This window comes from Astatotilapia calliptera, chromosome 13 (assembly GCF_900246225.1).
Source record: "Astatotilapia calliptera chromosome 13, fAstCal1.2, whole genome shotgun sequence".
Classification (NCBI taxonomy): domain Eukaryota; kingdom Metazoa; phylum Chordata; class Actinopteri; order Cichliformes; family Cichlidae; genus Astatotilapia; species Astatotilapia calliptera.
In genome coordinates, this window is record NC_039314.1 from 32369336 (window position 1) to 32381724 (window position 12389).

General features: G+C 41.9%; 1 protein-coding gene across 2 annotated transcripts in view; it reads right to left on the reverse strand.

Annotated features, from left to right (window-relative positions):
- LOC113035038 (uncharacterized) overlaps positions 1-3956 on the reverse strand; it is a 33638-nt gene extending 29682 nt beyond the window's left edge. For both annotated transcript variants that reach the window (XM_026190284.1, XM_026190283.1), the window contains exon 1: positions 3683-3956. In XM_026190284.1, coding sequence (XP_026046069.1) covers positions 3683-3758 — 76 coding nt within the window. In that variant the 5' untranslated portion in view covers positions 3759-3956. The remainder of the gene's footprint in view (positions 1-3682) is intronic.
- Positions 3957-12389: the final 8433 nt, after the last annotated feature.

The window sequence follows — 12389 nt, forward strand, 5'->3', positions numbered from 1 at the left end:
GCAACATATTATTACAGACAGTCCACCAACGCTGCCCCCACCCAAATTCATTCTAAAGCTCGTCTCTGTACGAAGACGTCCTTCAGCTGTTTCCATCATATTTATTCACGTTCCACTGAGTTTTCAATCAAGCGAGTACTTAAAAAGTCTGAGTTGAGGACTAATGCTGTTAAAGTAGAGTAAGCAGAGTGCCCTGTTGCCTTGTCCTGATGCCTAAGCGTTCACACCTTAATAACAAAGCTCTGAGCCGCCTGGAAGGCAGAGGGAAACATCCTGTCTCCGCACGCGCACTGTGTGATGATAAAATGTATGTCGCTGGATTCAAGTGCACCCAAGTGGTATCAAGACCTCAGTTAATGTTGCATTGTGAGTATGGTTTAATGATTATTATTAACAGTTGGGTGATGGTGCTCTTATGGACTTTGTAACAGCCGTTATGGTGTGGTGTCCCTTTAAGACACCCAAGTCGAGGGTTGATGGTGTCATCAGTGTGTGCCACTGCTCTCTCGTTTTCTCTCTCTGTGATTATGAGGACACGTGCCTTCACGCTCGTGCTTAACGAGGGACGGACTTATGTTTTCTTTTCCAGACCCTTTTTTTTGTTTTGTTTGCAACGCTTGGGTTGTATGAACGCTGGGCATTTTGTTGTTGAGCCGCAGCCGTTCAGCCGGGCTTTTATACGGTTGCTGAAGAATTAGCAACCGTATTAAATATTAAAGAACCACCGTGGATTACTGATACCAGTGTGGGTGTGTATCCTTCCGCCTAGCCTGCTAGGTGTTTTGCCGCCTCTTCTCAACCACACAACACAACCCAACGTTACAACTTACATGTTTGCAAAATGAATTTCCTCAAAAAAATAACAAAAACTTTGGCATCTCAGAATCATTTGTTTTATTACGATAACAAATAAAGTTGTCCAGGTTGTGTTTAATCTGCAGCTTTTCCAAACTGTAATAATAATAATACAAATGCTTAATGTGAGCAGTTGTCTGGAAATCATTTTAAGCAGCTCTGGTGACATCAGATGTTTTTTGTCTGCTGGACATTTTTCAACCAATAATAATGCTGATATGATAATAACCTCAGTTGTTTCTTTCATTTGTGATGCCAGTAACCAGGTGAGGAAGCTAAACTGTGATATTTATTGGGTAAAGGCTATGTTACTTAAAGTTTCCAGTAAAAATGATTTTTAAAATAAAGATAATATTTATTTCTAAATAAAAAAAACATGACAAAAGTATACTGTATGTGTGCAACATGCTGAATAAGCAAAAGTATCATAAATGGAAGAAATACAAACTGTGAATGTGGCTCCAAAGACGATCATCATACACCCTTAAGTGAAGCACTTTTTCTTCCCATGAAATCACCTTCAAACTGCACACGCTCTTATAAAAGGTGGTTTTCCAGAGCCCTTTACTTTTCTTATAGATGTGGACTAAACCTTCTGGTTTGTGCCCTCTGGCTGTCTCTTAATGCAGAGAACGACATTTACAACACAGAACACATATGGAAAGCCTTTGGGCTTAGGTGTTGGTTTAGTTGGCCTCTGACAACACGAGGTCATAAACAGGCTGCGACAGGCCTGCTATTTTTACAGCCCTGCTGTGGTGTGTGTTTGTCAGGGTCACTGTGGGTGGTTAAACTGACCACTTATCATCTGGAGCTGCAGAAGAAGAGGCTTAGGTGGAGCAGCCAAGCATTTTTTGTTGTTTTAGGAAGGCTGGTCTTCTGTATGGAAGCCCGTTTCCGCCACTAAATAAAAACAAAAAAGCTAGTATGCATAACTCGAAATTTTGAGTTATTTTCTCAAAATTTCGAGTTAGCTCTGCCAATCAAAAATATACGTGAATGAGGTCGCTTTCTTGTTACCCGGAAGCATATGGCGCAGAGGAGCGCGCACTCAAAAACGGATCCCAACAAATTGGCGCTTTGGCGAGTACGTTTGCTGATAGTAACACCGTGTGATTCAGCTAATAACACAGGGATTTCATCATTTGTGAAGCCAGGCTGAAAACACTCAGCAATCTGTGCAACTGGATGTAATACAGCTTAGCTGTAGCATTTGTAGCTGACGCTTCAGCTTCTGGGTAACGAGGAAATGACGTCATTCACGTAGATTACTGATTGGCAGCGCTAACTTGAAATTTTGAGAAAATAACTCAAAATTTCGAGTTATTTTCTCAAAATTTTGAGTTAATAAATCAAAATTTCGAGTTAATATGTCGAAATTTTGAGAAAATACTCGAAATTTCGAGTTGCTTTTCTCAAAATTTTGAGTTAATAAATCGAAATTTCGAGTTAATATGTCGAAATTTTGAGAAAATACTCGAAATTTCGAGTTGCTTTTCTCAAAATTTTGAGTTAATAAATCAAAATTTCGAGTTAATATGTCGAAATTTTGAGAAAATAACTCGAAATTTCAAGTTAGTTTTCTCAAAATTTTGAGTTAATAAATCGAAATTTCGAGTTAATATGTCGAAATTTTGAGAAAATAACTCGAAATTTTGAGTTATGGATCCTTTTTTTGTTTTTAGTGGTGGAAACGGGCTTCCATACTTCTGGGCTTAGAGCCAAGGTGGTGGAATATTATCAGTGTGTTTTTGTCTACGAGACATCCATCAGGTCTAATTTGATGCTTCCTGTTAGGGACGTGGAGAAGTCATCAAATTCTAGTCTGGATCAATTTGATGAAAACTAGTGATTGTCTTTAGTCATTAAATCTTGGTGAAACTGTTTATTCTGAATAAATTATGACAAATCAGCAGTTTTTTCCTGGATTTGTTCAACCGACTAAAGTATCACAAACAAAAACAAGGAAACTGACATTGCCTTTATATTTTATGTACACAGAACAGATGACAAAGTAAGTCAAGCATCGAGCCCTTCAGTCCTTCCCAGCTCATCGGTCATTACTGGCCTGGGACCGAAAACAGCATCCCCAGTCATAGCCCTTTCTTATTTTCTAAAGCAATGTTGTTTTCAATAGAACATTTCTAAATGTGTTGTCTTATTATTGCAGTTAGACTTGAGTACTAAAAAGAATATTTGCATAACAAAGTTTCACAACAGGAATTCCACTGCAGTTTATCTGCAGTCAAACATAAAATAAATCCGATGAGCCCTGCCGTGAGGGCAGGAAATCAAGCTAGTAGCATATGTTTGCACCTGCCTCCTACACTGAGCTTACATTGAAACAGAAGGCACAGCTGGGGCCCCTGTTATGTTTTCCACTGCTTCCTGACCACGGTGCCATCCATCCGTGCTACTTGGTCTTCTTTATCAAAGTCAGTGGGGCCCCATCTTATCAAAAACCATTAAGATAAGACAAGAATGTGCAGGAGCACGGTAACTCGAGTCAGAACTGCTTCTATTAGTCTCTCCCATTCTTGGTGCTGTCTTTGTGTTGATGAAATTAGTGGCTGTCCTTTAACTGGTGATTAAATGGTTACAAACTGAAAGCTTGCTAGTAGTTGCACAAGTACCACAAACAAAAGCATGGAAACTGACATCAGCTTTTAATTTTATAGAACAATAACTCTCACATGCTGCTCAAGATTCAAAACACTGAAGAACAAGAACAGCTGAGAAACAAAAGTCACGGACATCACTGTGCAAACGACGACGGAGCCATTTCCAAGGCTTCAGGACTTTATGAGAGGAAAAAAGGAGACTTTACCTTTCCTCCAAGGGGCCATGATGGAAAATGACTTCTGCCAGCTGATGACAAGTGCAGCCTTTTTTTTCACACTCATCTCGTCGTAGCAAAATTTGAATTCCAGAAAACTTAAATGTGAGTTTCAGAGAGGAAAGATGAAAGAAAAGGTCCTTAGAGATTCTTCGTGATGTATTCTGCCTTGAAGATCAGCTGTGGGAAAGGTGTCTGTTGTTGGAGGAGCTTGCATAGAGGCTGCCCTCGATAGCGGAGTCATGATTCCTGTGTCCCTTTGCTGTGGTGCTTGAGTAAAAGCAGCTCCCAGGCTGAGGAGGGGCTGGGCTCAGGCAGCAGTGTTCACAGTCAGGAGGAGGAGTGGTAGGAAGCCAGAGGGGGAATGGCCACGAGACATCGACTACAAAGCAATGTTCGATGAGTGAAGTGCTGCCAGTATGTACACAGCTTAGTAACAAAAACAAATATGAGAAATGAGAAGTGTTTATCTGGTAGTGCAGTCGTACTCTCATTACGTTCTTTTCTCAGTAGGCAATGGATGAAAGTTAATTACTTCAATTTTGCAATGTAAAAATTGTAACTTGTTTCCTTTAAAGGAGTCCAACAATAAAACACGTTAGTTTAGACTGTGGAGGCTGTTTCTCCCAAGCACAGCCTAGATCACACGATCCCCCCAGGAGGACGATATAGTCCCCACAAGGGAGTCCAGGATTATATATTAACTTATATAAGCCCTTTTAATACGCTTAAAGAACCAATTAAATCATCATTCTATGTGCATTTTTTCAATTCAATTTTATTTATATTGCGCCAAATCACAACAACAGTGGCCTCAAGGCGCTTGCATCCATTCACTTTCCTATTTCTGTGCCCTCGAGCGTCCCACACAGCAACTATAAAACAGCTCTGCTGATTGATGTTAACATCCATGTAGATGCTGACGATGACAGACTCAACCTTAATTAGTTAGACTCAGTTTGCTTTTTTCAAAATGTAGTCCAAAACAGTTCTTGAATAATTAATGATGCAGATGCTGCCTGTGGCTGCAGACAGTACTCAGAGGCACTTTTCATTATCTGTAGGGATTTTAATCACGTCTCACTGGACTCCACTTTGCCTGCTTCCACCAGTTTGTGAACTGTCCACTAGGAATAACAGGACAACTGATCTACTGCATGCTAATGTAAGGGATGCATACGGAGTCACACCTCTACCCCCACTCTGAAAGGCAGACCATAACGTTGTTTAGCTACAGTACACCCCTCTGCTTCACCACACTGTGTCGGGAAATGCAGACAGACTGCTTTGAATCCGCTGACAGAGGAGACCTCATCCACACAGATATTCATGTAGTCAGTCAGACAGCCGGCGATCCCTTCATTGTCCTTATCAGTGGATCCAGCAGCATGTTTTTCTAATAAAAACTACAGGTGGTGAAGGGTGTCCTCAACAGGAAGAAGGTGACCTTCAGAATAAAGGACAGGTCAATTATCAAGTCAGCGGTAGGTGAAGCAGTGCCTGCAGGTGGCACTACAGGACACGTGGAGGAGAGGCTACCTGGATCGGCAGCCATCTCACGGAAAGACCCCACTATATCAGGCTGAAGGATATCAGCAGCACTGGTGCACCTCGGGTCACGGTGCTGGCCCCTCTTCTCTTCACCTTATACACTTCAGACTTCTGCTCAGTGATGTGTCAGAAATTTGCAGATGACACAGGCATCATGGGGTGTGTTAGGAATGGCAGAGACGATGAGAACAGAAATCTGGTGAGCGACTTTGTCTGGAGCCAGAGGAGCCTCCTACAGCTCAACACCTCAAAGAACAGGGAGTTTATCGTAAACTACGGGAAGTCCAGACCATGCCAATGACCAGTCCTTTTTTAGTTTTTATTCGTCCTATATTGTTTGAGTGTGTGACTATGAAAATGCCTGTGTTTCTGTCACAAATGTGCTTGATAATGAGGGTGGGAAGCTGCAGCAATGCCCCCAGAAGCGTGGGGGCAGACAGAGGTGGGGACACGGCAGTCTTCTTGTTGCATGTTGAAGCTCGACTTGGAACCTCGTTAAGATCCAACCATGCAAAATATGATTTTATTTATTTATTTATTTTTTACCATTTTTCAAGTACTCTTAAACTTTTGATCAGGACTTTATTAGGTTCTGAAGTTTGGAGTTAATGCAAGGAATCGAGAAGAACACTCATTTTGCAGGTGGAGGCCGTGAGGCTCTGGGGAGGGCAACTGAGGGAGTGTCTGGGAATGTGGTTCCAACCTGGTTTTCCTGATAATACAGAGGAGGCAGGAGGACAGGCAGATTAAAGCGGTGAACAGTTTTGATTCTGAGGAGTGGGTTACAGAGACATGCCAAAGAGACCAGCGTCCAGGTAACTGAGCTGCAGGGGAGTGAAGCAGTGACTTAAGTGAGGTAAGTGAGATGGGTGACAAACTGGCAGAGAATAGATGACTGCGCTGGTCTTAATTACAGACTTGCTGACTGTTGTCAGTGGATGACAGGTGAGTATGGTAGGTGAGGAACCAGGGCTCCACAAGTAAACACAGGAAGGCAGTGGAAAAACACCAGATGCCCACTGTGATCCTAAAAAGTTGTGTAGATTAGAGAAATCCAAATGAAATTCAAACTTGTTTACCCAGTTTTTCTTTTCAAAGTCAATAAACGTGTGTGCTGTGCGATCATTCCACCCTGAAAAAAGAACCTTTCAGAGAAATCATTTAAAGCACAAAATAATCTTTGCTCATTCTGACCACAAATTTCACCTAAAAAAGATCACAAGACTGAAGACAGGAACTGGTATAACCCAAGTCAGAGTGGTCACAGGGAGGGAGCAATCAAAACATTTTAACAACCTTCCAGTATGACCCTCCCTATCACTTGCTCTAGTTGCTCTAAATTGGGTTATCCATGCGTAATCAGCTTGTAAGACCTTTTATGTCCATCCACTAATTGTCAGAGTTACCCTGAGGAAATCACTCTTATTTCATTTGTCAGATACGATCACGGATGTTGGCTCTTTCCTTTCGCCCTCCAAACATCAGAAGGAAAAGCACTGAAGAAACAACATTAACCGTGACGGGACTCTCATCACAGTTGAAGTTCACACATGCGTGTGTGTGTGTGTGTGTGTGTGTGTGTGTGTGTGTGTGTGTGTGTTTATTAGGCCTAGCTCTAGAAAGGTATATTGGTTGGTTAATACATCAGTGTACCAAAACTATTCTAAGGCAGTGTGTGACAGCTGTAAACCTTTATTAAGACTAATAAGTGTTGAGACTGAGAGTGTTACTGTAGTGTTACTGTAGTGTTACTGTAGTGACTGCATGAGGATCATGAGCTAGTTTTCCAGGGTAGGGGAACTGACCTGTTAAGTGCTACTGAATGGGATCAATTTTTGTTTTTTTTTACTTTGGTTATTGGCTCTAACGGGAACTGTGAAATTTCTAGCAGGAAAACTGATTGCACTGTGCAAGGTAGTAAACAGCTGTTTTTCCATGATATGACCTTCAATGCACATATTAAACAAATATGACTGCTTTCTTTCATTTGCTCAACATTGCTAAGCTTTGCATATTCTATTGTATTGAGTTACAGTAAAATTATTCTTTTGACTTAGGTAACCATACACCTTTTAGGTGGCTGTAGTTCAGGCGGTAGACTAAGTCAGCTACTAACCAGAAGGTTAGCGGTTCGATCCCAGGCTCCACCAGTCTGCATGCCAAATATCCTTGGGCAAGATCCTAATCCCATGTTGCTCTCCGATGCATCCATCAGAGTCTGGAAGTCAGTTTAGAATTAGTCGTTCAGCGCTTTGAGTGCTTAGATTAGAAAAGCGCCATATAAGAACCAGACCATTTGCCATGTTACACAACATAAAGTCAAACTCACTCCAAACTGCAGATACTACATTAGCCTGTAATTAACACCAAAGAAAGTTCTACAGTTTGCTTCATTTTAGACAACTCTCAGTCTTGGGTTTTCCAGGTAAGACAAATCCCAGAAGGCTGATACTATTCATCTGGATGTGAGAAATATCCATCAGTAATGAGGGACGTTTGAAAGTAACATGTAAAGGAGATGAGCTTGGCTGGTTGTCAAACTGGGTGCATGGAGCCATTGCAGGGTTTCAGCAGATGATCAGGATACAAATATGCTGTTAAATGCTGTAAAAAAATGTAATGCTTGATGTCATGATATGGTGCAGGGAAAACCAAAAACAAGCCAAAAAACACTGCTGATAAGTTTATTTCTCCAAGTGTCTTTATTAATCTCCTTTCCTAGATAAATAAAATTGTGGCGTCAGTGTGTATGAATTCTGTTCAGTTTCTAACGGAGGATATTACGGAAGAGGATTAGGGCCACTGAAAAAAAAAGTGGGTCTTTTTTTCTTCTTTTCCAGAATTCTGAGACAAAAGTCAGAAAAAAAGACCCACTTTTTTTTCGGTGGCCCTAATCCTCTTCCATAGGGTATGCTAGGGAAAAGTCTGAAAATCACTAGGCCGGAGTGAGAGCGTTACAATAGCTTGCTGTAACGGCTGGATTTACAGTGAGGAAGACCAAGACACAGTATGGCGGAAACAAGAGGCATTTATTTGCCTGTATAGCTCTAAGGCAGTTACTTGCATGTCGAGCTTTCTTAAATAAATAAATAAATAAAATTTTGTTTATATAGCACCTTTCTAGACAGAATCACAAAGTGCTGCACATAAGATAACAAATAATAAAAGGGTAAAACAGACAATATAAGCACAACACTCACTCACATCCAATAACAGCTGGCAGCCTTAAATACTCTCAGCTGTTAAGGACTAAACAGACAAACATTTGCACCCTGGAGAGCACACAGGAAAGACAGGCGAGCAATCACATCTCAACATCTCAACCAATTCTTTGCACCACCTTTACCTCTTTGCACACACGTTACTTTAATTCTTTAATTCTTTCCTCCTCACAGACAACCACAACATTTCTTAATGTGGAGCAGCTGGAGGACCTGGAAAAAGGCTACTTGCTAATTATTAAAATACTCAATAAATAATTAAACCTCTTGTGTGCAAATGTTATTAATGTGAAAATCTATACCTAAAGTGCGATGCTAAATAAAGTGCTAGTTAAAGTGCTTTTAATAAAGTGCAAAAGTGTTCCTAAAGTGCTGCACAATACTAGAAAGGCAGTCCTCTTCCTTACACAAGCTTGTTTCATCTGCCCTCTGCTGGAGAGTTAAAGGACCTGCGGTCTCAGTGTGACACACGTGTTAATCCTTATGAACTAATGCAGCGGTTCTCAAATTTTTCACAATGAGTAACACCTCATAAAATATATGGCTCTTGAAGTACCAGCCTTATGACCGACATTAAAGAACAGTAATATTTAACACCACATACAGTTTACATGAGACAATTTTATTCCTTATGTGAATGTTATTTATTTTAACTGTCATAAACAGGATGTGACGGTGATAATAATAACATCTGTACTGCATTACAACATTCACAGCTCCAATCTTTAAGTGATGACCTGATGAATCCTGCTTCCAAATTACTCTGTTTATTAAGGTGTTTTGTTTTTAACATGTTTTAATGTTTTGTATCTTGTTCTATTTAATCTGAACAAGCCGCTAAAAACAGTGATCATTGTTGTCCTCTCTCGTTTTTTATTATCACTATGCCCAGCCCATGCAGCAGTATATGAATGACTGACCTCGTATTGTGGATGGATTATCTCAGTTGTTCTCCTGGCTGAAGTTTGGTCCGTTTACAGCATCCTGCCATACGACTGCATTTGTCTCTAACCATCAGGAACCTTCACGTTAACTTTTATCGAGTGCAAAAAGTTAGCGTTCATCCTCCAGCTTCACTGTTATGCTAACCATAGCTGTGCAGCCAGCCACCATGCAGCACATCATTATATACCAGCTGGCCCAACTTCAGTAACCCTACAAACGTCACTGCTGTTTAGTTTTCTGTGGCAGTTAAGCTGCTGGATTTTTGGCTTCACGACCCTCCTTCGCGGTTCGTGCACGTTGGAGCTCCGTTTGCTCTTTGTGGCATTTCAGCCGACTACACAAAATGCCATCATGTGGTGACCTTGCTGGATCCGCTGTTCACCCGCCGTGTGATGACCCTGCTCTGGGATCCCTCCACCAAATGAAAGAAGGAAATGCACCGCTCTCAAGGCGCTGCTGCTGCAGCACCACTCCTTCTCCCACGCAGAGCAGGCCGAGAAACTCCTCTCTCTCTCGGGCCTGGGTGGTGGTACCACTCTCCAGATCATGGAGAGCACGCTGTCCTTGCTAGGAACAGATGACGGTGGATTCCTCTTCACTGACCTCTTCCTCCAACAGCTGCCGGTGCGAGCTGGCCTATACTATGGCCACAAGTTTGCATCTGATTCAGAATACTTCCCTTATTATTTATTCCTAGTGCAATAACAATAAAGTGATAAGAATAAAAAATAATGTTTAGATCTGCTCTCTGTAGGACGGCTTCCGTTGACGTCTCCTGATGTGTACAACATGTTATTACAAACAGCTACTTTCAGTGCTTTTGATGTTTATGTAGCGTCTTTCTCTCCAAGGTTCTTTCTGAGCTAACTTCTATAATTACTTCCTCCAAAGCATCAACGTGTCTTTTAGACCCCATTCCTTCAAAGACTGCTCAGAGAAGTCCTGCCATTAATTAATGCTTCAATCTGAAATGTGATCAACCTACCTCTAATAATCAACTACGTACCACCGCCTTTAAGCTGGTCATCGTTAACAATTATTTACCTCACCTGGCTAATTATAGGCCAGTCTCAAAAAATTCCTTTTGTCTCAAAAATTCTTGAAAGAGTCGTTGTCATATAGCTAACTGATCATCTGCAGAGAAATGGCTGATCTTAACACCTGGATAACCTCTAATTTTCCTTCTAATAGGCCTAGGCTGCAGACCCTTCAGTACAATAACCTCAGTTTGATCTGAATTTAAAAGCAGAGAATTAGAGGCATCCAGGTCTGTATGTCTTTAAGGCATTCCTGCAGTTTCACTAATGGATGTGTGTTATCTGGCTTCATGGATAGCAATTTAAGGAGAACATGTGGCTAAACATGTCGTTCCTGGTCTGACTGGGGAGGGGTCCAGAGAAAAATGTTTTGGCAAAGTTACACAGCAATTCAATATTGATTTTATTGACCTCCGACTGATGTAACCGGGTGTCATTACTGCTGATGTGAACTATAATTTTACTGAATTTATATTTACTTTTAGCCAGCAGTTTTAAATTTCCCTCAATGTCGCCTGCTCTGGAAGACAACTGACTATGGTTTCTGGTGTCTCTAACCTCACGTCTCAGAACAGAATCGCCAGTTACCAGAGTTTGATCCCCGGCGGGCGTGTCGCTGAGTGGGGAAAAGCAGTTAGACACATGAAGAGCCATCCTGTTTCCACGGCTGCTCAGGACAGTCTGCCAGGGGACAGCTAGCGGGGCCTACGCTACCTTTGGCTGCACCGGCTACAACAGGTCCCTGGCTGGCTACGGGTTTTTCAAGGCTATTCTGTGATCCTGGCCTCAGGAGGTGAAAATATGCTACATTTATTACAAGTATCAGTATTGCTAAAGGAGGCTGCTAGCAAGTGGGTTATGAGATAAGCTAAGCTAGCGAAACCCTAAAGCAGGAGTAGGTTGAGACTGTGAATATAAATTAGTGAGTACACAGAGTGTACTCACTAAGAACGTCTTGATGCATAGTGTAATCGTCACTCTGTGTACTCACTAATTTATATTCACAGTCTCAACCTACTCCTGCTTTAGGGTTGCATCAAGAACGTCTTGATGCATGCTCAGTCATCCAGGTAAGTAATTGGGGTATTGAATAAGAAGTCACCTTTAAGCTTTTAATTAAATTGCTACGCAGATAAGCTATACAAACACATCACTGTGTGTTGGAACAGGAAGTGATATTCTACTGCAGAGAACGCGAACACCACCCAAAGGGACCATTTAGAGCAGGGGTGTCAAACTCCAGGCCTTGAGGGCCGGTGTCCTGCAGGTTTTAGATCTCACTCTGGGTCAACACACCTGAATCAAGTGATCAGTTCATTACCAGGCCTCTGGAGAACTTAAAGACATGTTGAGGAGGTCATTTAGCCATTTAAATCAGCTGTGTTGGATCAAGGACACATCTAAAACCTGAGGGACACCGGCCCTCAAGGCCTGCAGTTTGACACCTGTGATTTAGAGGCAGCAGCCAACCAAGAGAGTGTTTGTCTCGGAGTACCTGTGTGTGTGTGAGCGCACTTATGATCATAAGATTTCTCCATGAAAGTGTCTAATAGTGGGTATGGGGAGCCATATCCCTGCCCCCCAGGTCATGAGGCATGCATGGAGGAGACCCGGGCCCCAGAAATCCAGAGGCCCTGCAGAGCACCCAACGAGGACCACCACAGGAACAACCATGTTAAAATGAAAACTATTCTTAGGCTTTTATGTCTTCTGTCCTCCTTCTCTTCACTGGTTGCAGCAGATGGGTGTGCTTTCCTGAGTCTGAAGAGCGTTCTCTTCCTGACCCAAGTGCTGCTCATGGGGCCTCACAGCAGCAGATTGTTGGGGTTTTCTCTCTAATATTTCTGTACAATATAGGCCTAAGCCCCTGGAGGTGACTGCTGCTGGATAAATAAAACTGAAATTAACTGAATGAATAACAGTGAGAGGGTTGTGGGCGCCAAA